Here is a 20,248-nt window from a genome sequence, read left to right as displayed (position 1 = left end):
AAACTGCAGCACTGGGACAGAATTTGCACCCCCAGCTGCATACAGGAAAGGCGGTGGGCTCGTGTGCTGCCATCCTTCACCTGCACCCCAGGAGCACCTGCAGCAGGAGCCTGTGAGCTCTCATTGCCCAAAGGCTTTGAGTGCCCAGCAAGAAGCGAGACCACATCTGGCTGATGAGTTCAGACGTGGATGGCCAGATGTGGGGTTGGTGCAGGGAAACCAAAGCACAGCTGGCAGAAACAGCTACTGATGGAAGCTCAGCTGGTTTGGGGGCCAAGAAGCAGCTCTGCTTGGCTGCCAGAACAGGGCAGGGTGAGGGTGGTTGGAGGTCCTGGTGATGAAAGGATGGGAAGGAAGAGGACAGATGGACAAGGGCATGACCGGAGGAACAGGTAAGGCTGCTGACAGATGGGTGGATTGATCGAGGGGGGGAGGGAGGGATGGGTGGTGGGAAGAAGGGAGGGAGGGACAGAGAGAGGGATAGGAAGGAATGTGAGGATGGACGGAGGGAGGAAAGGAGGGAAGGATGTGGGGATGGTGGGAGGGAGGGAGCGATGGGGGAGGAAGGGAGGGAGGGATGGATGGATGAGTATCTGGACAAGGCTGAGCACTAATGGAATTTCATGGCGTATCACTGGAGTTTGGTATCAGGTGCCTGCTCCCCTGCCTGCCCAGCTCTCTCCCTGCAGAGCCCTGGGCACCAGCAGCCCCATGGGGACCACCTGGTACAGCAGAAAGGGAGAGGGGCCATGGAGCTGGGGCTGGTGCAGGCTTTTTCCCTCTCACCAACACCTGTCCCCACCCAGACACAGCACCAGGGGGGCCAAGCCACATGCAGGTGAAGCCAAGGCTTGTGGGGGGCTGGTGTCGGGGGGCAGTGGGTACGCAGGTGCCTCCCTTCATCTCCACCTCAGCGGCTCCACCACCCCTTGCAGTGCTGCAGGTGATGCTGCCAGCACTGCCACTGCAGCAAACCCGCAGCGCCTGCGGGTGATTGACAGCCCTCTCCCACGGGTGACTCACCACCCGCCCCCCCCCCCCCCCCGTGGGGGATCAGCGTGAGGAGGGAGTGGTGGGACACCCCACCCAGGGCCACCGCAGGCAGCGCAGCAAAGGGAGCAATGCTCCCAGCCCTGCGGTAGCACCCGGCCACCTCTCACTGTCCACCCTGCATCCCTAGGGAGCAGGCAGAGGGACAGCCACCTCCTGCCACCCAGGCTGAGCTCCGAGGACATTCCCAGCAGGGACAGCTGCCAGGTGGAGCTCGGTTCTCATGGCAAGGACCTCAGTGATGGCTACTGGCAGGCAGCAGTCACGCATGGCGCCAGCCATGTCCTGTGGGGCTGAGACGGGTGCTGGGGAGGAACCCCCAGGGCTGCCCGCTCTGCCTGCGGGGGGACACACAGCAGGCAGCCCCGTACCTCCGGCTGGGAACTGCTCATCATGCCTCTTGCTGCAGGGCTCCACTGCCTGAGTCACCCCTGCACACGGTCCCTGTGCATGCACATGCAGACATCTGCTTGCACACGCACCTTCATGCATGCACACATGTGTTCCCCCCAACAGTAGCCGTTACGGAGCAGCACTGAGAGGCTGTGGGTTTAGGCTTGGCTTGGCCGTGGGTTTTGGGTGGGTTTAGCTGTGGGTTTAGGGTGGGCTTGGTCGTTGGTTTAGGGTGGGCTTGGTCGTTGGTTTAGGGTGGGCTTGGTCGTTGGTTTAGGGTGGGTTTGGCTGTGGGTTTAGGGTGGATTTAGGGTGGGCATGGCCATGAGTTTAGTGGCTCACTGCCCTCTCCACGGCATCACCCAACATCTTGTGAGCACCCAGCGGGTGCAGCTGGGACCATCCCACTGCACCCACAGGCTCGCCAGCTCTTGCTGTCCCCCACCCTGGCCACCCACCCCACACCACCGGCAGGGACCTGGACACTGCCAGCTCTGGCTGTCCCCCACCCTGGCCACCCACCTCACGCTGCCGGCAGGGACCTGGACACCTCCACACTGTTTCCCCAAGACCTTTAATACCATCCAGAGGCGTCAGCAGAAAGCAGGGGCAGCTCCTGCCACCCCCCTCCCCGTCGCCCCACCTGCAGCAGAGACTAGAGCCGTGGGTGGGGGACAGAGGCCAGATGCACCTCCTCCCCAATTTGGGGGGATGCAGAGGCTCTTAACGCCCTGGCTGGCATGGAAAGGACCCTGGAGATGGGGTACCCCCTTCCCAGGAGTGATGGGAGCACCATGATGCCAGTGGCTGGAGTCAGGCGAGCATCCCACGGGAAGGGCTCCTCCTGCCTGCCTGGTTATTTTACAAGAGATTTAAAAATAGAGGGGGGAGGAGGATAAGCAAGAGCCCCCAGACACAGACCCCCATCCCACAGCTGTGCTGAGACACCCGGCTGGGTTCTGCCTCTCTCTGCCTGGAGCTCTGAGCAGAAGCAGCAGCCGAAGGCAGCCAGGGCGCAGGGGGTGGGCTCGGGTGGGCTGGCAGTTCTTGGTCCCCGTGAGCTGCCTGGCCGTGGCTCCCGAGACCTGCTCCACCACCGGGTGGGTGGCCTCGCTGCCATTTCCCCTCCTGGCTGCCCATGGGTCACCGTGGGGGGAGGCGAGAGGGCCTGGCTGAGGCTCCGGAGCTGGCAGGACCCCTGGCAAGTGCCGGGGTGCGGGGCTGGCGCGGCTCCCCGAGGGCTGCCCCGCTTGTGGATGAACCTGCGGCACAAGCGGAGAGCAAAGGGTCAGCGAAGGGGAGGGGGCTGCCACCTCCATCCCCTTCCAGCCTTGCTGCGGACATTCATGGGGGGGGGGATGCCACCATTCATGCATGCATGTGCCCACGTCCCCAGGCTGTGGTGGCAACGGGACAGCCAGGGCCATTGGCTCCTGCCTCCCACTGCCTCCCTTGCCTGCGTGCTGGGGCTGGGGCAGGGGGCGCAGGGTAGAGGGGCACTCACCCAGCGTGTCAGGCCTCCAGTTCAGACGTTTCGCAGGAGCTGGGGACAGAGAGGACACAGGTCACCATTAGTCCTTAGCTTCCTCTGCATCTGGGCATCATCACCAGCAGTGCAGTACCCGGCGGAAAGTGCACCAGCGGATGGGGTGCAAGGCCCCCAGAGCAAGGGGAACTGTGGTCCCACTGGGATGTCCTCCGAGCAGCCTGGACCAGGGGACGCAGCGATGCCAGCTGCCCCATCCTGTGTTGGGACCACAGTGGGGGACACCCACAGCACTGTCCCCCTGGGAGCCCCGGGTTGCTGGTCCCTTGCCCCAGACCATGCCAGGGTGCAGAGACCCCCGGCCAGGGGTGGGGGTCTGGCCCAGACCGGAGGAGCAGGCACAGAGCCGGCAGGGATGGCTGTGCCTCGCACACCGGCACACACACACCGCAAAGCGTGGCCCCTGGGGGGGCTTCCCCTCTGCCCCCAGTTATAAACCTGAGCCCGGGTGGGGGTCCTGGGGCAGACCCAGTCCCAGGGGATGGGTGCGAGGCGGGAGGCACCAGGGCAGTGCTGCTGCTGCTCCCTGCCCTCGGGTGCCCGTTGGGAAATGCACAACTGATGCATGTGGTGGCAGGATTGTCATCCCCCCCCGGCACAGCCACATCCTCAGGTTTATAACAGCAACAGGGCCCGAGGGATCAGCTTGGGCACGGTGGGACCGGAGCAGCTCTGTCCCACTGCTGCCACCAGCACCAGTGGGCCCTGTGGCTGAGCAAGGCTCCGACACCCACACCAGCACCTGCGTGGCAGGGGGATGCGACAGCCCCTGGGCACGACGGCTGTCACACAGCCAGCAGGACAACAGGATGGCGGTGGGGCTGGTCTGCAACCAGGACAGCATTTCAGAGAACCCCCCCCTTGTTATAGGAAAAACCAAGAGCTTGGTGGCATCCCCTTTTCTTGCATCACACGGTTTGGGACACTCCTGTGCCCAGGAGCCCACCCACCAGCGCTGGTGCTGGACAGGGCACCCAAAGCATCAGCCGCCCCCCCTCCACCCCACCAGCTCTCTCCAGGTTGACTGCAGGCTGATGATGGTGCATAGGGAATGGGAGCAGGGACAGCCCCCACCCTCGTTCAGGGACCAAGCCCCCCACGGTGTGTGATGCAGAGGAGATGCAGCCCCGCGCAGAGGGACCCCCGTCTCACTCACGGTTAGCGGGTCAGTAGCAAAAGCAGCCACACTGCTCCTCATCTCACTCTCATTGCCCCGCAGCGGGATGAGGGAGATGTTACCCAACCTGGAGTCCTGCTGCGACCGTGACGCCCGCACCTTGGAGGTCTCCGAGGGCCACAGGGCCCCGCCATTCTGGGGACAGAGGGGACACGGGGTGAAGGAGGACTGGAGGCTGGCTTTTTGCTCCTCAGCCACCCCAGGGACCTCTCCTCCGCCCTGGGATGCTGGTACTTAGGGATGCTTGGCTACGTCAAAGGTTTCTGCTAGCCGAGCATCCCTCGGAGCCGTCACCCCACGGTGCTGTTGGGGCACAGCGGGCACTGCCCCGTGCCTCCCTACCTGCACGTGGAGGAAGGTGGCGAACCACTCCCGCAGATCGGCCTGTGTGTCGCAGCACAGGTACCTGCAGGGACAGGCTGTCAGGAAGCTGTGACCTGCATGAGGGCTTGCAGACCGAAGGGCTGTCACCGAAGCGTGACAGCCACAGAACCCACTAGCATCCTGAGTGGGTCCGTGGGTGCCCAGCCAGGCTCTGCCCACAGAAACCCCCATTCACGCCCCCCACGGCAAAGGTACACCAGCTGTGGAGAGCAGCTGCCAGGCCAGTGTGACCTCTGTCCCTGGGGATGAGCTTAGTGTCCCCAAGTGCACCCCTTCCCTTACCATTGCTGTTTCTCATGCTTCTCATTTTCATAGAAGACTGTAAAGCCCCAGCTGGAAGGTGGGAAGTGAAAACATGAGGATTAACATCCCAGGTTGCCGAAGTACCCCAGCAAACCCCCCAGCCCTGCAAACAGTCCCTGTCCCTGCAAACCCCCCATCCCTGCAACCCCCCTGCCCCTGCAAACAGCCCCCACTCCTACACCCACCTGCAACCCTGCATGCCCCCCTCCTTGCAAGCCACCCGCACCTCTGCGAGCCACCTGCATCCATTCCCATGGCCCCAGCCCCGACCCAAAGCTCCAGCCGCTGCTCACCCACCCCGAGACCTGCAGCAACGCTGCCCAGCACCACAGTACACACCCGAATCCCTGCAGGAGGTGAGGGTCACAGCCCTGCACACTCACGTGCACACACAGGCTGATGTGTCTGCACACGCCCACATGCAGACACTCACACATGTGCACACACACATGCACACACATGTACACAACTTGCTGACATGCATGCACACGCATATATGCCCATGCACTCACAGGCACATGGATAATGACATGCATGTACAAACCCATGTGTACACACCCATACACATGCACACAAACACAGGCATGCATGCACTCCCACACATGTACATATGCACATGCACACAGACACACTTGTGCGCAACTTGCTGACATGCATGCACACGCTCACATATGTGCGCACACACATATGCCCATGCACTCATATGCACACACACACTGACATGTATTAACACCCCCACATGCACACATGCTGCCATGCATGCACACACCCACATGCACATGTTCACATGCATGCACAGATGCTGACATGCTTGCACATGCCCTCAGGCACACCCCCACATGCATGCATACATGTTGGCATATGTGCATATACACCCACGTGCACACACTCCCACACATGCACATATACATATGGACACACATATGCACACACACGTACACAACTTGCTGACATGCATGCACTCACATATGCCCATGCACTCATACGCACACTCACGCTGACATGCATGCACACGCCTGCATGCATGGAGACATAATGACATGCATGCATGCACCCACATGCCCACAGACACTGACATGCATGCCCACATATGTGCACAAGCACACACACTGCGGCAAACTCACATGCACATGCACAAGGACACTCCCCCCCCCGACCCTCACACGCCCACGGCTCCTGTCCCACCCCAGGGCCGGGTCCCTGGTCGGCACCAGCCCCCCGTCCCGTCCAGCCATGACCCCTCCGGCCCTGCAGCCCCTCACTGTGGGCAGGTGACAGGGGACGACGGGGCTGGGGACATACCCAGTCCCCTGTGCTGGCACCCGCTTGTAGAAGCGTCCTGTGAAGCTGCTCTGACATCTGGTGGCAAGAGGCACGGCCAGCAGGAGATGTGTCCCAGTAGCCAAAACTGTCCTTGTCCCCAGCCCTGTCCCCATCTCCATCCCTGTCCCGGTCCTCATCTCTGTCCCCATCTTCATCCCTGTCCCTGTCCCCAGCCCAGCAGGGCACCGCATTGCTGCTCACCATGTCGGGGGTCGAAGCTTCTTCTTAATGCCCAGGTAGACCTTCAGGTTCCTGACGGGCCACTCCTTCTCCGGCTTGTGGCTCTGGGAGGGGAGAGGGACCCGGCACCAGGTTGGGGGCTGCCAGACCCTTCATCACTCGCCCCCACCCACTGCAGCCCACACCGATGCTGGGCTGGGTTTTGTTCCCCAGGGAGGATAAGCCATAGGGATGACGGGGAAGGGGCTCAGCCCATGTCTGGGCTTGCCAAGGACGAGGGTGAAGCCCAGCCTGGAGCAGAGGAAAGGGCAGGGCGTGTGCCCATTGCCTGCGTGTAGAGGGGACACAGAAGGCCTGCCCCTGTGGCACAGCTCCCCCAGAGATGGGCCAGTTGCCTTTGAAACTGGGACCAGCACATTGTGATGGGGTCTTGAGAGCCTGGCACTACATGTCCTTCACGGGGACACACGCATCACACCCTTCCTCAGCATCACGGCCATGACCATGGCAGCAGTGGCCCCAACCCCGCTCTGCTGGCATCTCTCTGCCCTGACCACATCCCCACCGCCAGCAAAGCATGGCACAGCATGGCAGGTGGGCACCTCTGGAGGTGGGTACCCCAACTTCCCGGCCCCACTTTGGCTGTCCTGGGCTCCCCGCCCTGCATCGGAGCATCCTTTGGGGTGCTGGCTGCAAGCTGCACCTTCCCTGTGCCGCGCGGCTTCCCAAGGAAAGGGATGGGGGAAAGCAGGACGTCCCAGCAAAGCCAGGGCACTGCCAGCCCCAGCCAGCTCCCTCCCCACGCTCTGCACCATGGCAGCGAGCCAGGCCAGGCATCGCCCATCGCTGGCAGACGTTTCGAAGGGGCAAAGCCCCACAGCTCCCTCCTCTCCTCCCCCCTGGGACCCCCCAGGTGCCGGCTGCATCTCACCATGCCACACAAGCCATGCCCCGGCAGTGGGTGACATGATGGGGACCCCCCCCCATACATACGGCTGCCCGCTGCGTTCGCGTGCAAGCAGCATGACTTACAAGAGCCCGATCCAATGCCCGTGGGATGGGGGAGCCAGCCCAGCCCACCCCCTCCATGCAGCACCAGCCCCTTCCCCATCCCCATCTCCAGCTGCCTGGAGCAAAGGGCAGCCGTACCCCCAGACTGGAGGACCCCAGATAATGGGGGTGCACGCTGACGCACCCCCTAACACGGGGGCTAACGGGGAGGGATGGCAGCACTGAGGGCAGCTGTAGCACACGGAGCTCCCCATCGCCTGGGGCTGCCGCATCCACGAGCGTGCAGTGATGGGCACACGCGCAACCACGGGATTGGATTTGGGATTGACCCTGGGCAGCCTTGTAAGGGCAGAGGGCGCAGGACCCCCTGCACGCCCCGGCTGAGCCCCCCAGCCTCTACTCACGTTCTCCAAGTGGGGGGTCCGCTGCTTCAGGCTCTGTTCAACAGAGGACGGCGGTTAAAGCAGGTGTGGAGGACGAGCCACAGCGGGAGGAGTGGGGACCACCTCCCTGCAGACCCTACACTGCCTACAGGCAGGGCACGGGGGATACAGGCAGCGATGTGCACAGAGCCGGGGCAGGGGGAGAAGGGACTGGTGAGCAGAGAGCAGATGTCCCAGCATGGCCGGGATGCCAGCATCCCCCTCCTGAGCCCTTGCACCGACTCAGAGCCGGCTCCAGACCTGCTCTGGGAAAGCTCCGGGTGTGCAAGAGTGACAGCACCTCTGGGGTCAGCCCCACCGCTGCCTGCAATGCCCATGCGGGTCCCATGTCCCCAGGGACTCCCAGCACAGGGTCACAGCATGGTTGGACTGGATGATCTTTAAAGGTCTTTTCTCTATTTCTATGGGACAGCTGGGCAGGGCAGGCAGGGAAGGGCAGGCAGGGGAAGGGTGCGCTGCCTCGCAGGCAGCCAGCAGGCAGGGCTCACCCGCACTTCCTTGTAGAGGCGCAGGCAGGTGCTGTTGAGGATGAAGTAGCGGTCATGGAAGCCAGTGCTCAGGCCAAGCCCCAGCAGGTTCCTCTCCTCCCGAAATTTCATCATGCCATGCTTGCAGTCACCCACTCTGCTGGCTGGGGGCACATGTCTGAGTGGCTCCGGCCCCCCAGGGGGGCCAGGCCCCCCAAGAAGTGCACAGGGTGCAACCAGACCTGGTCCCACAGAGCAATAGCAAGGACACCCCCATCACCGCAGCCCACAGGCTGCTGCACGGCCCCCCAGCACTGCCCCTCTGCCTGCTGCCCGCCCCCAGCCCAGGCAGGGCAGGCAGGACTGTCTCCCCCACTGCGCTGTGTGCAGCATCCAGCCATGACCCCAGATCAGGGGGCTCCCAGCCACGTGCTAATTGGGGTGGTGCCCTCTCCACCTGCATGGCCAGGCAAGATGCAGACCTGGGATGGTTGATCCCTTGGGCATTCTCCGCAGGGTCACAGCTGGCAGGAAGGGAAGCTGTCCCCATCCCCGTCCCCATCCCTGTCCCGATCCCCATCTCCACCTCCATCGCCATCCCTTCCCCATGCCATCCCATCATCTTCCCCTTCCCTATGCCCACCCCATCCCCTTCCCTATCCCCATCCCATCGCATCCCATCCCCTTCCCCATCCTCATCTCCGTCCCCATCCCCACCTCTTCCCCATCCTTATCCCCTTCCCCATGCCCATCCCATCCCCATCCCCATCCCATCCCCTTCCCTATCCTCATCCTATCCCCATCCCATCCTCTCCCTCCTCTCCCGGCCAGGGCCATGGCCCCCCAGCTCCTCACCGAGGTAGATGAGCATGTTCTCCATGGACATCTGCTTCTTCACCACCAGGTAGCTCTCTGTCCCCAGGCAGTGCAAAATGGGCAAGACTTTTTCCGAGTAGTGCAAGGGCCGCTCTGCCATGCAGGGAGACAAGCAGGGTCAGGCAGCATCCCCAGGGGCTGGCACCCACCGAGGGAGGGTCACACGTGTGTCCCGAGGGTCCGCCAAGGTCCTGCCCACCCCTGAGCAGACCTCCCACGAAGCACCATCGCCTTTTAATTGGATCCACTTCATGATGATGATGCTGCTTCCTAATTGTCCCCTGGGGAGGAGGCTTGTGGCCTGTGGTACGTGAGGAGTGGGGACTGGAAGGTGGCTAAGGAACAATTGCCAACAGATACTGCAATTGCAAAATATACGTTTTGAAAATGTATGCTGTAGGCAGCGTGTGATCTGCACACGTGCTTGCAAAATATGCACAGAGGTATTTCAAGCATGCACGTTTCCACACAAGCAAAGGGCGAGTCAAGGATTTTGTAAAAGTTCATAGGTGAATATTCAATTTTAGGCTAATTTTAGCCCCTACACAGCCTGATGATCCTTTTTTTGTTTTTTTTTAAGGGCTTGGTGCTCTTAAAAAACCATTTGGATGGTGGGAAGCAGCACCCGCCCTTTGAAGAGGGGAGCCTGAGCTTGATGGCTTGGGGTTGGCAAGGACCAAACATCTCAGCGGAGACTTTCAGTGATCCCAGAGTGCTGCTGGGTGCCGCGTCCTGCCTGCCTCCCTGCTCCTGGGCATGCTCAGCCCACGAAAGCCAGCAGCAGGACCTCGAGGCACCAGCAGGCAGCACCAGGGTCTCATCCTGCTCACAGCAAAATCGCGCTTGCTGCTGCCTTTGGACACCCCAGAGCTGTTCCCTTTGGTGGCCAGAGAGCCCAGACACCCCCAACAAGTGTCACACACATTTGAACCCCTAAGGATGCAGAGAGGTGTCCTGTGTGTCCTGGCCCAAACGGCCAGCCCATCTGCAGTGCTCAGCCACGTGCAATTTGGATGTGGTGGGCAAAGCTGCAGCACCACAGCCATCCTCCCGAGTGCCTGCAGCCTGTCCCAGCATTGCTCCATGGTGCAGTCCACATGGAGCCTTTTTTGTCCCCATCCCCATCTCTTTCCCCATCCCCACCTCCATCTTCATCTCCATCCCCATTCCTCATCCCCATCTCCATTTCCATCCCTATCTCCATCTCCATCTCCATTCTCATCTCAATCCCTATCCCCATCTCAATCCCTATCCTCATCTCCATCTCCATCCCCCACCTCCATCTCCATCTCCATCCCCATCCCCCACCTCCATCTCCATCCCCATCTACATCTCCATCCTCATCTACATCTACATCTCCATCCCCATTCCACATCTCCATCTCCATCCCCATCCCAATCCCTGTTCCCATCCCCACTGACCTCCTGCCCCCACACCAACCTGCCTCCTCCCTCTCATTCACTTCGAAGCAGCTCCAATAGTCCTTCTCCTTCATGACAATTTTCCTCCGGTCCAGAATCTCAAAGGTGAGCTCCTCGGCTGTCATGGTGGCTGGGATCTGGGAGGGTGGGACAGAAGGAGGGGACAGGTCTCCATCAGCTGTTGCCCAGGGCCATTCCATCCGCATGCCACAGAGGTGCCAGCTCAAAGCGTACCCCCATGCCACCACAGAGGTTCAGGTACCCAATGGGGGGTCCCCATCCCCTCTGCACCCTCCATCCCACCACTCACCTTGACGTGCTGCTCTGCCTCCGTCTTCTTCTCCTCCAAGTAGACAGTACAGATGAAGTCCCCGGCTTGCTGGAGGGCAAGGGGAAAGCACTTTGACCTGCAGCTTCCCACACGTGGGCTGAATCCCCGCCCACCCACTGTGGACACCCCTTGCCTGGGGCATCTCCAGAAGATGCTGGAGCAGGTGGTGGGAGCCCCATGTGAAGAGGGTGCCCTGGGAAGGTCCCCACGTCCAGGACCCACCTGAGTCCCACTGGATGCTGCCTCGCGCATCTTCATGATGGCCATAATCTCATCCTGCTGCTTCTTCATCTCTTGGTCATTGACCTGCCAAGGAAAAGGAGCCAAGGGAGCCATCAGGGCTGACCAGATCACCCTTAAGTTTCACTGCAGCAGCAGATGCAAGTCCCCAGGGGAATCTGCCCCTCTGCCCAGCAGTGCCAGCAGCTCCAGGCTCAGGGGTCTCCAGGGTTTGCAGGGACATGGACCCCCCTTCCTCTCCAAAGCAAGAAGATGTCCACAGACAGAGTAATTCCAGTTTTCTCTTCCTTCCACCTCCCCATCCCTTGGTGATATCCACATATTGGCCTGATCCAGAGCAGCACGAGAGGTGGGGGTGAACCTACATTAAAGATCTTCACGTAGTGGCTGATGAGGTCCTCCACAACTCGTCCTGCCTTGTAGTCCTTCCCATCCGTCTGGAAGAGCGTGGGCCCAAAGACGATGGCCAGGTTGTGCGTGTTCATCTGGTTCTCCGCAGAGAAACGCTGGACCCTGCAGGGAACCCTGTTGAGACTCCTGCCTTGGAGCCCCCCCAGGACCCCCCTTCAGCCTTGCCAAGGGGAATGCCCTCCATGTTGGGATGTGATGCTCAGCTTTAGACACAGCTTGACCCCAAACCCCACTCCTTTCCTTGCTTGGGATGTGAGCCAAGGGATGAGGGCTCTCCTCCACCCCACAGCCTCCCCAGGACCCTGCAGTGGATGGTGCAATGCCCCACGGGGGCTCAGGAAGCCCAGGCTCAGCCGTGCCACGGACCCACCACCCGTGCCGTACCGAAAGAGGTGGTTGATAAGCGCCTTCAACGTGGCCCGGTTCACTGTGGGGAGGGTGCCCAGGAGCCGCCGGTACTCGCTGATCTTCGCCTCCTCATCCTCCAGTGCTGTGAGAGGGGCATGCAGGAAAGGATGAGTGGGGAGGGGAATGAAGGTGAGATTAAGACTCAGGGCTCCACCCGCCATCCCTTCTCCACACCCCACCCCAGACCCTCCCACCCTACTGTGGGGCTGGAGCATCCCAGCTCCATGGGGCTCAAGTATTCTTAGGGATGGAGCACCCCAGGTCCACGGGGCTGGAGTATCCCAGCTGCATGGGGCTGGAGCATCCCAGCGTCACAGGACTGGCACATCCCAGCGTCACAGGGCTGGAGCATCCCAGCTCCACAGCACTGTGGCTTGTGGCTGCTTTGCCGCTGGGTGCATCCACCACCAGTATCCAGTGTCTGGATCCAGAAGCAAAGGGGGCAGGGGGGGAGGGTCTGGCTCTGTGCCCTGCCTCAGCCCCAGCTGTGCCGAAGCACGGGGCTGCACGGGTCAGTGTGGGTGCGCTCCGTCCCCACCCATTGCTCGAGCCCCCGGCACAGGGCAGCTCTGCCACACAGCCCCACTGAGCTGGCCAAGGAGAACACATGTGGCCAAGATGTGCTCCCCCAACCACGCAGCCCCGAGGAGAGGATGAAGGGGGCTGCAGGAGAGCCAGGAAGAACAACCTTCTCCTCCTGCCAACCCCCCAGCAGACCCCCAGCGCTCACCCGTTGCTCGCAGCCAGTCCTGGCCCCACTGCCGGGTAAAGAGCCCATCCCCAAGGTCACGGAAGAAGCGTTTGAGGGTGTTGGCAACATCATCCACCTGGTGCTCGCCCTCCTTCAGACGGACGCTGCGAGCGTCCCGGCGCAGCATCTCCAGCAAGCTGGTGGTCTTCGAGTTCTGCCCACTCTTGCGGTAGATGCCCTCAGATGTCAGCCCTGCAGCAGAAGCCAGTGGGGATGAGACCCCATCCGTGGTGGTCAGGACCCCTCCCTGCACCCTTGCCTGCCTGCTGGCTCCCCATCAGCCACAGCTGGCAGAAAGCTGGTGCTGTAGCACTTCCCACCTCACAGGTGTTGCTGTGACCACCCAGGAGCTGCAGGCTGGAGCCAAAGCCCTGCTCCAGCTGGAGCCCTCCCACAGAGCTGGAGCAGATGCTCAGGGAAGGAGGGGAAACGTGTCACGAGCGTGTCAGGTCTCAGCCTGCTGCGCCGCACTGATGGGTTGACCTGAACGCCACGCTCTGGTCCCCTCCGCTAGCATCCATCACTGGGCGATGGCACGTACCACACTGTGTGATATAGTCGATGCAGCGGTCCACCAGCAGCGGGACGTCCGACTCCGTCAGCTGCTGCTCTGACAAGGTGTCCCCCGAGCTGCCCGCAGCCTTCTGGATGGCATGGACCCAGCCCAGGAAATCCAGCTTCCTCTCCCCCTGGATGTACAGAGTCCTGCCGGCAAGCCCAGCTTCAGCGGGGGGGCAGCTGCCCCCGCTCCCAAACCCCACCGCACAGCCAGGACCCTCAGGAAGGCTGGCCCTGGGGGCCTGGGGATGGTCCCAGCTCTTTTCTGGGGGTCCCCAGTCATGGTGGGGAGGGCAAAGGCACCCCAGAACAAGGAGGGGCTTAGGCAGAGGGGGATATTTTGCTGGTGGGGTCTAACACACACACCTCGGTGTGTGCTCTTACCTCCGCCTCTCCACCAGCACCAGCACCTCGTTGTCTCCCTGGATGGCTGGAAGGGAAGGCAGAGAGCCCGTCACCCATGGGAACGTGGGGTGCCCCAGCCCCATGCACCATGAGGGGCTATGCCAACAGGTCCAGCTCCAGCCCAAATGGGACAAGCAGTGACTTTCCAGGGATGGGGAAGAGGATGGAGAGGAGGAAGAGCATTCCACTCAGTGGAGGGACGCCAAGCTCCATCAGAGCAGCATCTAACAGCCTCTCAGCAAAAGCTGGGGGTGACCCAGGTGCTCAGAGCGGGACTGGGGGGACACTACAAGGGGGGGATCCCACAGTTGGGCAGGGGAACGCACAGAGCTCCTGCAGCTTGCGCAGCTGGAGTGGCTCCTGCCGCTCGCTGTCCTCGAAGCAGACATGGAGCACGGAGCCAGCCAGGGCGAACCAGCCCTCCTTGGCTCGCTCCAGGTTGAGGCCACCCTTATAGTGCAGTCGGCCGATGCGCTCAAAGTCGAGAGCCAGCAGTTCCTCGGCGCGAGGATGGACGAAGGACTGAGCCAGGGAGAAGAGGGATCTGTCAGTGCCGCGGCACCCAGCTCCCTCTGGCACCCATGGCCACCCACAGCCCACCCCACCCTACCTTGGCAATGGACTTGAGCCATTCCCGAGCGGAGTCTGGACTCTCCAGACCAAAGAGGTAGAGCCTCTCTGTCTCGATGTAGACCTCGAACGTGCTCTCAATCCTGTGGGAGGGAGGGAAAGGGGAGCCTGGACGCCCACGGGTAGTGGGATGGAGCTGGTGGGGTGCCAGGGGCTGCATGCCAGGGGTGAGAGCATCCTGCTGCACCTCTGCCATCAGCTCTGCTGACAGCTGTCCCCCTTTGGGATCCCCTCACCACATCTCCAGGCCCTCAGGCATCCCCGTGCTGTCATGCACACTCCAATGAGCAGCACAGGGGCTGCAAAGGGGTTGTAAAGAGGCTGCAAGGGAGTGGCAAAAGGGCTGCAAAGGGGCTGCAAAGACTCTTTGCAAAGACAGCTGGGTCAGGCATGCCCCAAGTGCCATAGGGGCCAACAGTGGGGTTGGGGCCAGCAGCCCACTCGTGCCACCACTGTGAGCGATGCTGCAGCCACAGCCAGCCCTGCAGGAGCAGAGGGGATGTCAGGGTGCTGTGGGGCAGCACGTGGGGTACAGCCTTACCCGTGGGTGTGGGGTGAGTTGTTCACCAGGCACACAATCTCCTCCACCTTGATCTCACCATTGGGCACGGCGTTGCGGTCGTTCTCATAGTAGCTGAGGATGCCATCCTGCAGCGTGCACCACCGCCGGCTGAACTCTGTGTGGCACAGGATGGTGCTGGGCAGCCCCACATGCTCCAGCCAGCCCAACATCACCCTCAGCCCAGCTTGGGTGGCCCTGCAGCTCCCACCGGATGCCCACCCACTGCAATCCACCCTCAGACCAGGCTGAACAGGTGATGCTGCACCTCTCTGGTGCCTTTTCAATGCCTGGGGGAGCAGGGGATGGGGCAATCCCCCCGTCAGCTTCCCCAGCACTACCTGTGCCCCTATTTCCTTGCCCCACAGGCCCCCACATACCTTCCTGGCCCTTCCGCTCGCTGACGGGCTTGGCCATTGAGGGGGTCTTGTAGAGGAAGCCATTGTGGGTGACAGAGGGCAGGGGCACGGAGTAGGGCTTCTCCTCACTGCCCCCCACCTCCAGGCGTGGCATCTCTGCAAACAGGGAGACAGCCTGTCATGGGGGTCTTGGGGACTGCATCCCCCTGCAGAACCTCCTCAGACCCGGGGCAGGGGGGACACACAGCAGGATGCAGCATGGCTCCACTGGGTCAGGGACACGGTTAACAGTGGATCGCAACCTCCATGTCATCCCCCGGGTGTTTTGCTGATGTGACATTGCCAGCTGGATGGGGCCCACAGTGCTGTCACCAGCAACATCCCACCCCCTGCAGACCCCTGAGGCAGCCAGGTGTCCCTCATGTCAGCACAAGAAGAAGGAGCCCAAAAGCATCCCACTGGCTGCACCATGAGCCCTCGCCACAGCATGGCTGGGGTGCAAGGAGCATCTCTGGCCACCAAATCTGGGGCTGCCTGGGTGTCAGCAGGGTCAGGCCTATCTGCCAGGAGGGTATCCCGCATCCCACATCTTGCATCCCGCATCCCACATCACCCCTGCAGACCAGCACTGAGCTGGGATGAGGACATTATGAGAAGGTGGGGACCGGACTTCCGCAACTGGCAAGATCACCCCCAAGGCTGCCCTGGGTCCCCACTACTCTGCAGGAGGAGAAGGGCAAAGCAGCATCATCCTGAAGCCAAAATAACAGCCCAGGGCTCTGCCACAGCCTCCCCAGGTGACCACAGGCACATCACCCCTGGCTCAGTTTCCCCACCTTGCCTGCCAGCAAGAAGCATCCTCCATTCCCTCCAGGCAGCAGGCAGATATGGGGTGCAGGGACACCCCTAAAGCACGCCCAGGTCAGACGGCGGGGCTGCCCGGAGCTCTAGAGATGGGGCAACCCAGGAGGATGCCAAGCCCTGCTCCGCCAGCCCAGCCCTGCTCCACACACAGCGCTGGGCTCAGTGACCCCAGCGATCCCAGCATTCCGGAGGTGCCCGCCAGAGCTGGCCCTGAGCAGGGATTTGGTTTCCTCTGGCTCACCGGGGCGGCCGGGAGGCCTCGCCGCTCTCCCAGACCCCTTTTGTGCTGACATGCCTGGAAGGGCAGGGCCAGCTCCAACCCTGGGCAAACTCCAGCTTCCGCAGGACGGACTTGGCTGCCGAGGCAGCGAGGGAGGTGACGGCTATGGCTGGCTACAGCCAGCCCCGGCACACCTCCATCCCGGCTGTCCCAGCTTTCCAGAGCTGGAGGTTCACCCCACGTCAGGGTGCGGATCAGTCCCATGGGAGCCTTCAACCCACCCAGAGCGGGGCTCCGGGGGGGGTGGGCACATTTAGCAGAGTGGGAGAGAGGGGTACCAGGGTCAGACCATCCCTCCCCAGCCCTGGTGGGGATGCTGGAGGTGGGGGCTGCCTGGATGGCTGGGGCGCATCTCCTGAGGCTGCTGGGGATGCCCGCAGTGGGCCAGGACGCTGCAGGAGAGCTGTTCTTCCCAGTGCCCGGAGCACCAGCCTGCATCCCCGGCAGGGCTCTGGACCTGTGTCCCCAGCTGCGATGAAGCCCCCCACCCTAGCCCCCACCCAACCCTGTCCCATGGGTGTGGGAGCTACCAAAGCTTCTCTTCCCTCCCCCAGGCTGTGCAGACCCCAGCAGCACCAGGCAGCCGGGGAGCCCCGTGCCAGGAAGCTGCTGGGCAGGACACGGAGCCGGCACCGCCTCAAAACATGCTTGTGTCCCCCGGGACACCCCGGCAGCTCTCCTCCCCAGCTCCGGGAGTGCCGGCGGTGGGTTTAAGCCCATGGGGATTTCAAGGGGTCAGCCCTTACCTGAGGTTTTATTGTGGAGCAGGAACTCCATCTGCAGCCTCTGCCCGCTCTTCTCGGCCAGGGCCAGGGGCGTGGGGCACTGGGGGTCCCCGGTGGCACAGTTCACCGCCGCCCCGCAGAAGAGCAGAGCTTGAGTCTCTGCCAGGTCACTGGTGGTGACGGCGGCGCACAGAGCCTGTGGGGCAGAGCCGGGAGGGCGGCGGGTGAGGCTGAAGGCTCCCAAGGAGGAGGAGGAGGAGACACTCAGTAAGGAACCACCCCAGCAAAAAAAAAGCCGGGTGGGAGTGCGGCGAGCAGCCGGACCCCCGCCGCCTCCCAGCTGCCTGAGCAGGACAAAGGAGGCTCAAACTGGGAGAAAAAGTTTGGAGCAGGCGGTGAATCCCTCCCTTAAGGAGCCGGGGGTGAAGTCATACGCAGCGGGGTGGGACGGGCTAGCTGGAGTAGGAAAACAAACAAGCCCACATGCGAATTCCACGGCTGCCCGGGCCCCCCGTGTGCCCCCAGCTCTTGTGCAAACACGGCAGCACCACGGGCAGCCGAGGCCTGGCGGAGGACAGAGCTGGAGGGCCGGCGGCCGGAGCACCATGATGGGTTCCTGGTGCCAGTTGTGCAGAAGCCACGGCCTGGCCCCCTGCCCAGCGCCGGGACTGGGTGCCCTGGTCAGGGATGGGGGGTGCTGGCCGAGCTTCTCTGCCCCTGGCACTGTAGGGTGCTCTGGGGAGCAGGAGGGGCTTCGAGCTGCTGCAGCCAGGGCATCAGCCCCCCATGAACCTGGCTCCAGCTCAGTGCCGGACCCCAGCGCCATTTCCAAGCCAGGGGGAGATGAACCCTGGGGATGTCTGGCTCGGACCTGCCTCAGACCGGGCTCGCACACCTGGAAATGAAGCTGGCTGTGCCCCATCCCAGAGATGTCACCCTGTCCCTGCAGCCAGCTTGTCCTTCCTGGAGACCCCAGGCTTCGGCTCGGGGTGCAAGTGGGGACACAGGGTGTGTAATGGGGGGGAGGGGCGGTGATACCCCAGGGGTGCAGGCAGGGAGGGAGGGTGGGAAATCATCTAGCTCCACACATGAGGCTGGACAGCCTGCTCGGGCAGAGACCTTGTCCCTCGAAACAACCTCAGGACCCCAGCTCAGCACCACTTAGCACGCAGGTGGGACCCCAGAGACAGCGCCCAGCCCCGGGGGCCACTGACCCTGTTGAGCTCCTCCTGGTTGCCGAAGAGCGGGTGGTAGCGGCGGTACTTGCCCTCCCGGTATTTGGCAATGAGGAAGTGCCTCCTCTCCTGGCTGCTGCTGGTGGGGGTGATGGCCTCACTGGGGGGCACGTTGGCGGCCCAGAACTGGTTGGCCACAGCGTTGCCGATCTGGTGGAAAAGCTGCGGGGACAAGGAGAGGCTGGCATGATGGTGCTGCCAGGGATGGAGCGTGGCTGGGCATGGAGCAGGCTTTGCGGGGAGTCCCCAGAGGTTTGGGGGGGGGGTGTGTGTGGGGGGGTGAGCATGGCAGTAGCTGTGCTTACAGGGACGTTCACAGCCCAAAGCCACTGCATTACTGCTGCTCGGGAGAGCAGCGGGGTGAAGGCAGAGCATGGCGGGGGATGTTGGGTGGTGGAGGGGCAGTGGGGACCACGGGTGGGCAGGGTGCAGGAGCACCCACCCACTGCAGGCATGCAGGGCTGCTCCCTGCCCAGGCACACATGGCGGCTCAGCCCCGGCATCTGGCAGTCCCCACAGCCACCGACCCCCCCTTCCAGCCCCGGAAAATCACATCTGGAAAGCAGCAGCCAGCTGCAGGCGAGGGAGGGGGGATGCTCAGCATCCGTGGGGCGGGTTTAAAGCTTTCCATGGCCCCTTGCCATCCTGCTGCCGGGCACTGAGCGATGCTCAGCCCGCCAGTAAGAGGTTTAGCCCTGCCGCAGGGAGCCCCACATCACCTCAGCAAGCCCGTGGGGTGCTCTGCCAGCACACCCCGAGGGTGGCATGGATACAAGCCGGGCCGGGGGTCAGGGAGGGGCTGGGGCGGGCGGGGGGCCAAGGGATGGTGGCCAGCCCGGCAGGGTTTAGGGCAGCATTCCCGGAGAGGGGAGGGGAAGGCGAGCAGCCGCAGGCAGCAGCTGGAAGCGTTTGGGGGCTCAGGGAGCAGGCGATGCCGGAGGCGGGGGTTGTGCGGGTGGGACGCCAAGCAGGAATGCAGGATCCGACCGGCATGGCTGGGAAGAGCGGGGCCAGCCAGGGTCTGCTGGCTGGAAACGGCGGCCGGGTTGGGTCTGGTAACAAATCCCAGCTCCCCCCGTACCGCCCCCCCCCTGCGCTGGATGCGTTCCTCCGGCTGCACCGCTTCGGGGTTTGCTCTGACGCTTGGCCCCAGAGCTCCGCAGCCACATCCCCACGGACACGCAGACACTGGCTGTGGCACACAAGTGCCACTCATCCTGGCCGGGGTGCCCAGGGGACTGTCGGCTGGCCACAGACCCCAGGGACGGGATGGCAGGGGGGCTGCCGGGGGTCCCTTCCCCAACCAAGCCACATCGCAGCGGGTCAGGCTGGAAAAACCCTGCTGTGCTCCTGCAGTCCCCAGCTCGTAGTCAGCGGGGCCACCATGGGGAGGGGATGGGGTACCTCCCCCCAAAAGGGTTTTGAGGGTCTGTCTGCAGCAATACCTCAATCAGCTCCTCCGTCCACACTTTTCTATCCATCTTCAGGCTCCGGACCTTGGTGATGCCAGGGCCCAAGCCCCGGTGCTCCCCTGCCAGCGGGATGAGACATTAGGGAGCAGCTTTGAGGCGGGAGAGGCTAAGCCACCAGGTGCCCCCACACTTCACTGCCCTGCATCCCCACACAGGGCAGGGGACGCACGGCTCGTTCTTGCCCCCTGACCCAGGATGCGGGTACCTGCACATCTCTTGCAGATGACAACACAGAGGTTGATGGAAGCCCAGTCGGGCTTGGGCGAGCCACAGTCAGCGCAGAAGCGGTTGGATTCCACCAGCCAGATCCTCTCTGCCACCTCTGAGTTGGAGAGCGCCTCAGAGATGGACTGCTGCATGGCTTCCACCCACTCCTCCTTCTCCTGGTCCGAGTCAGCAGAGAAGCTGCCAGCAGGGATGAGGGTGAGGGACAGCACAGCTGGGAG

The 20,248-nt window shown here is 62.7% G+C and overlaps 1 protein-coding gene across 9 annotated transcripts in view; it reads right to left on the bottom strand.

Annotated features, from left to right (window-relative positions):
- Positions 1 to 1,998: 1,998 nt before the first annotated feature.
- Positions 1,999 to 20,248, bottom strand: part of ARAP1 (ArfGAP with RhoGAP domain, ankyrin repeat and PH domain 1) — a 33,395-nt gene continuing 15,145 nt past the window's right edge. For 6 of the 9 annotated variants that reach the window (XM_040584956.1, XM_040584960.1, XM_040584964.1 and 3 more), the window contains 19 exons: positions 20,008 to 20,207; positions 19,776 to 19,861; positions 18,310 to 18,492; positions 17,117 to 17,291; positions 15,248 to 15,382; positions 14,850 to 14,985; positions 14,289 to 14,391; positions 14,005 to 14,200; positions 13,658 to 13,703; positions 13,257 to 13,420; positions 12,695 to 12,907; positions 11,941 to 12,046; positions 11,511 to 11,658; positions 11,128 to 11,211; positions 10,885 to 10,953; positions 10,594 to 10,711; positions 9,133 to 9,246; positions 8,299 to 8,441; positions 6,394 to 7,804 (listed from right to left, as the gene is read on the bottom strand). In XM_040584956.1, the coding sequence (XP_040440890.1) occupies positions 7,385 to 7,804; positions 8,299 to 8,441; positions 9,133 to 9,246; positions 10,594 to 10,711; positions 10,885 to 10,953; positions 11,128 to 11,211; positions 11,511 to 11,658; positions 11,941 to 12,046; positions 12,695 to 12,907; positions 13,257 to 13,420; positions 13,658 to 13,703; positions 14,005 to 14,200; positions 14,289 to 14,391; positions 14,850 to 14,985; positions 15,248 to 15,382; positions 17,117 to 17,291; positions 18,310 to 18,492; positions 19,776 to 19,861; positions 20,008 to 20,207 (2,839 nt within the window). In that variant the 3' untranslated portion in view covers positions 6,394 to 7,384. Of the gene's footprint in view, positions 2,706 to 2,947; positions 2,987 to 4,145; positions 4,302 to 4,508; positions 4,573 to 4,832; positions 4,884 to 6,377; positions 7,805 to 8,298; positions 8,442 to 9,132; positions 9,247 to 10,593; positions 10,712 to 10,884; positions 10,954 to 11,127; positions 11,212 to 11,510; positions 11,659 to 11,940; positions 12,047 to 12,694; positions 12,908 to 13,256; positions 13,421 to 13,657; positions 13,704 to 14,004; positions 14,201 to 14,288; positions 14,392 to 14,849; positions 14,986 to 15,247; positions 15,383 to 17,116; positions 17,292 to 18,309; positions 18,493 to 19,775; positions 19,862 to 20,007; positions 20,208 to 20,248 lie in introns of those variants that run through there. The other 3 variants (XM_040584958.1, XM_040584961.1, XM_040584959.1) reach the window with 3 other exon arrangements.

The sequence above is a fragment of the Falco naumanni genome, chromosome 2 (assembly GCF_017639655.2).
Source record: "Falco naumanni isolate bFalNau1 chromosome 2, bFalNau1.pat, whole genome shotgun sequence".
In the NCBI taxonomy this organism is placed as follows: domain Eukaryota; kingdom Metazoa; phylum Chordata; class Aves; order Falconiformes; family Falconidae; genus Falco; species Falco naumanni.
Note: the sequence above shows the minus strand (reverse complement) of the source record. Positions and strands in the feature narration are given on the sequence as shown.